At 46.3% G+C, this 4940-nt stretch overlaps 1 protein-coding gene across 1 annotated transcript; it reads right to left on the reverse strand.

Moving 5' to 3' along the window:
- Nucleotides 1-2297: 2297 nt before the first annotated feature.
- Nucleotides 2298-4646, reverse strand: LOC117065249 (protein FRG2-like-2). Its single transcript, XM_033179854.1, is given in 7 exon segments — nt 2298-2759; nt 2761-3205; nt 3530-3580; nt 3583-3606; nt 3836-3916; nt 4175-4328; nt 4330-4646. Coding segments are annotated over 7 exon segments (840 nt in total). The 5' UTR covers nt 4351-4646; the 3' UTR covers nt 2298-2695.
- Nucleotides 4647-4940: the final 294 nt, after the last annotated feature.

Consider the following 4940-nt stretch of genomic DNA (forward strand, 5'->3'; position numbering starts at 1 on the left):
AGAAGATGTCACTGAAGCCAAGGGAAGGAAAGTGTTTCAACACTTCTGGAAAAGAAAAATGACATGCTCTGTCTATGGAAACTGGGAGCCGCTGTCGACTAGCACACGTTTTCATGGAGAAACCAGCCTGAAGTGTGGAGCGTGGAACTGAACCTCCATGACAGTCTCGAGTTTCCCAGGCCCTCTCCGTGAAGGCGGCAATGCCTGTGGGTGTCGCCGTTGCTGTGATAGCCTCACACACGCAGGTGTGTGGATCGCATTCATTTTCATGTAGAAAACGAGAGCAAAGCCACAGAGAAAAGAAACGTCCGGAGCATAACGGCCTGACGATGGATTCCTGTTTCCTGCAACACGGGGAGTCACCAAAGTGGCCTATTTGGAAACTGGAAAGGAGAGCACCGACACGGTGCTGCTTTTCCACGCTTCGCTGGAGGTTTCTGGGTCCCCACAGAGGTCGGGAAACAAACAGTCAACATGATCACGTTTTCGGGGGCCGGAGACACGTGAGCAACAGGCCCCCTTGCAGAGGGCAAAGGAACGTGGAACCCGAAACCACGCTTCAGTCGGCCTGAGTGTGACTCCTGTGTGGACGGGACTATCCGCCTCGCGCTCTGTTGCAGGCTCAACGTGGGGCTATGTCATCTGTGAACCGTGTGGATGAAAAACGGACAATCACCGGAGTCTCGGCTCATTTCTCTCTGATCAATTCGCTCATTCCTTGGGAGACGGAATTCGTCTGAACTGCTCCGGAAGGAAGTGACCCGGCTGGCGATCCGGAGGGCCAGTGAGCGCCCCGCAGGCCGACGCGGCTGTGGGCCGAGCCCTTAGCCCGCACTGGGCACCCAACATTTTCCTGGAGTGCGAGGTCCTGCTGGTCCTGGAGGCAGAAGACCGCTTTTCTCTCTGCCTTCCTCTCTCTGTCTCTTGCTTCCTTTCTCCCTCTTTCCCTCCCTTCCTCCATCCCTGCTCCCTACCTCCCTTCCTCCCCCTCTCCCCACTGTCTCCTTTGCGATGTCCCTGTGTGCATCTGTCTTTTTCTCGCTCCATTCCTCCCTTTCTCTCTGTCTCTGTTTCTCTCCCCATCTCTATTTTTCAACATTTTATGATCCCATTGTGTGTATCTGTGTGTTAACATTTTTTAGCCATAAAGTTCATTTTCACTAAGGTATGTACATTGCTATTTAGACACGTTATTTATGTATGTGCATTTGTTTAATAGACATAAATTTATTTCAAAGTTATTCTACAGCATAGTGTAAGCATAACTCGTAAGCAGTGTCAACCTGAAAACTGTGTGACTTACGTGACTGTGGTTCTTTTCTATCGCAGTGGTCGAGAATAAAATCTCTGTGTCTCCAGTTGCTATCTGTGTATTCCCATTGAACTGGCCCCATTTCCTGTAGTAACGGAACACGGTCCCCGGACTATGACAAGAGCTGTGGGCTGCGGGGAGGTCAGGGTTAGGATGACGCAGAAGTGAAGATAAGACATTCTCTTTTTCACATCTTTATTAGATACAAATTATATATGAAAGAAATTTAAAATTCCAAACAACATTAATGTTTATTTCATTATTACATAAAATGAAAATTATAAAGCAACCAAACAAGTAATTAATACTCTTAGATAATGAAAGATTGTATGATCTCAGTACAAAATACCAGTAGAATGTACGTCAAATATAACAAAATACACTGTGCTGTAGTATGTGATGAAATCTCCATATCCTGCAATACAGTACAATCAATTGAAATGTATAAAATACAATAAAATTTAAATTTAGGATATTTAAAATGAAATAAAACATGAGGCAGGTGAATAAATAAGTACAATCATTTACCATTTCATGGATCTTGACTTAAATTTTATGTAGAAATATTAAAAGTAAATAGCTTGCATATTAATTTTACTATACTTATATCAAACTGTAAAAATGTATAGACATTTTCCCACAGGGAGTGCTATTAATGGTTTGTGGATATTAGTACTCCATGGGTTCAGGCTGGAAGAGTGAGAGCCTACAACCTTTTCTGAATTAAAAGAGAAGCAATTTCTTGGTAAGGTGGCTCATGCCTGTAATCCCAGCACACTGGGAGGTGGAGGCTGGCGGATCACTTGAGTTCGAGGCCAGCCTGGTCAATGTGACAAAACTCTGTCTCTACTAACAAAACAAGAAAAAAACTCAGCCAGGCATGGTGGTACCTGCCTGGAGTCCCGGCTACTTGGGAGGCTGAGGCATGAGAATTGTTTGAACCCAGGAAACGGAGGTTGCAGTGAGCTAGGATTGTGCCACTGCACTCCAGCCTGGGTAACATAGCAAGACTGTCTCAAAAAAAAAAAAAAAAAAGCATATAATTTTATATTTACTTTTCTACAATCTAAAATATGCAAATTCACATGATTACATTCTAATATTTTTCTGATTATACAGAAATGCACGACTGTCATCAGACATCCGAAAGGCATCAAATGTCTAACATGAAATATAAAATTTGTCTATAGCCTTAGCGCTCTGTAAAATGCAGGGCTCACAATTCTGAGTATGCCACTCAAGTTTCTTTCCTATGACTTCTTCAAGTTCTGTCATTTATTAACACAGTGCATCCAAAATTGTCACTGCTGGTCATGTGGAAGAATTTGAGAAGTAACAGGTCCTTGTTCTCATTACCAGAGATGCATCCTCTGCTGAGTAGGGTCAGGGTGCTCCCAGCTCAGCCTCATCTGATCCACTGACAGGCTCAGTTATCTTCCGCCCAGGGATGGGCTTCTCTATCCAGGGCTGAATCCCCAGGACCAGGCAGTGTGGCTGGGACAAGCCAGCCCTCAGCAGGGAAGACATAAGCTGCCTGGGTGGACATGGAATACAAGGTCTGCACCTGGGCACACAGAGGCCCCCGGAGCTGAGTGAGCAGTGTGAGCTGCTCCCAGGTCAGTGGAGAACAGATCTGCTGGGCCCACACCTGAGCTAGGTCTTGATAAATAACCTCCGACATAACTCGCACAGAGGTCACCAAGCTTTTTCGAAGTGACGGTGTTTGGACTCCTAGGGCCCGAGACGTGTGCGGCTGGCTGCGCCCAGTGCGAGCCCTGGAATGTCCCCCATGGTGGCCATCACAGGTCTCCTGGATTTCACTGTTGAGCACAGCAGTGGAGGATCTTGATTTTTTTTTCAGCGTCAAGCTGCACTCTTCTTCTGGACAGTTCCCTGCAAAGAAAGCATGTGAGAGACTCGCCAGAGCAGTCCCCACAGACCCTCATTTCCAGAACCCCCTGTGCACCCAGGCGAACCCCACTTGTCTCTCCCACTCCTTCCTGACCATCTCAGCACTGGAATGAAGTGAGGTTGAACCCCTTGTGAGTCCCCAAATATTCTCAGAGTGCTAAGATCTCAAAAATTTACTTGTCAGTAAGGAACTACCTTTCCGCTCAAGCCTCATATAAAAGTTTCCTGATTATTTACCTTTTGGGGCAAACCAAAAACAAAAAAAACCACCACTACCACCACCGACAAAAAACACCAAGATTCTACCTGCTCTGTCTTGGCAGCGGTCCTTGGAACTGATTTTTCTTTTCCTGCAGGTTTCCGGTATGAGCTGGACTCTAGTTCTGTGAATACAATGAGAGTTTGAGAAAGTGCCTCCAACAGAACACCCTGAAATTCCTAGTCCATCCTGGACACACAGGAGCTCAGGCTGCCACCAAACCCCAGCTCTTTTCTGTTCTCCAGTGTCCAGGATCTGCACGGCCCTGGCTGCCAAGGAGCTCCCGGTTTTCTGGCCAGGGGAGCCCGTGTTGCTGCCCTGTCCCTTCTTGCCTGGAAAGAGTCAAATCTTACCGGATCCAGCAGTGCCGTTCCCGGCCTTGAGCTTGGTTTCCTCAGAATTCTCCTCCTTGTTTGGATTGGGCTCCGATCCTGCTGCAAAAGGAAGTTTAGATGACTCACCTCTCCCTAGGCAGAGTCCCCTAGTCTATCTCTGATGAGTTTTTGCGGATCAGTCTTTCATGTGAAGTTCTGCCAGCATCACGAGTGAACACATTTCTCAAAGTCCCCCGAGGGCACCAAGCCATTTCCCATCCCCAAATCTCAAAATAAAACCCTACTAAAGACACATGGCTCAGTATCCCTGATTCCAACCCTCCTTCCAGCCTCCATGGGAGCAGCCCAAGGCCTTACCTTGCCTTTGTATGTGCTTCTCACTGGAATGGGAGGAGGCCGTCTTCCCTTTTCCTTTGAATGGTTTCTTCTCATCTGGGCCCCTTTCTGTAAAGATCTGTGGGGAAGGGGGCTGGTCAGTGGGGCGCTGGATGGAGGAGCAGTGGAGATTTGGGGTCTTCATTTCCCTTTCCCATGTTGACGCTCAAGTGAAAGGAGGCCGCTCTTTCACGTCCAAAGGCGGACTGCGGGTTATTCCGCTGGACCTGCCTTTATACGTCCCTCGGCTGGACGTGGCTGACTCTTATTGGCTGAACAGGTTTCTCCTTCCTGCCGCTTCTTAGAGCCTCAACAAGAAGTTTCTTGCTGTAGTTCAACTGGGGGCCTAGACACAGTTAAGGAGAGACTTTTTCAGGATCCTGTCATAGTGACAAGAAAACAAAGAACCGGGAGCATAGGGATCAGAAGAAGATCGGGGAATCATTTCTTCCAATTTCTGTCTCAGTTATATTTTGCACAGAAAGATAATTTATTATACATAGTGTTAACATTGTATACATAGATATTATAATTTCTTAAATGCTTGGAAACAACAAATGTCAAATTATGGTTGATTGTATTAGATCCCCACATATATGATGAAATAAAAATGCAAAGAAAAAATAAATACCAAATGAAATGGCCCATCCTACCTTAAAAATGGGGAAGATAATTAGATCAACTGCAATAAAATTGAATTGATTAGATTAGAGCCAGTGCTCACCTAATGAGCCCTTGATTCCTGAGG

Source organism: Trachypithecus francoisi, unplaced genomic scaffold (genome assembly GCF_009764315.1).
Source record: "Trachypithecus francoisi isolate TF-2019V2 unplaced genomic scaffold, Tfra_2.0 Lachesis_group2, whole genome shotgun sequence".
Classification (NCBI taxonomy): Eukaryota; Metazoa; Chordata; class Mammalia; order Primates; family Cercopithecidae; genus Trachypithecus; species Trachypithecus francoisi.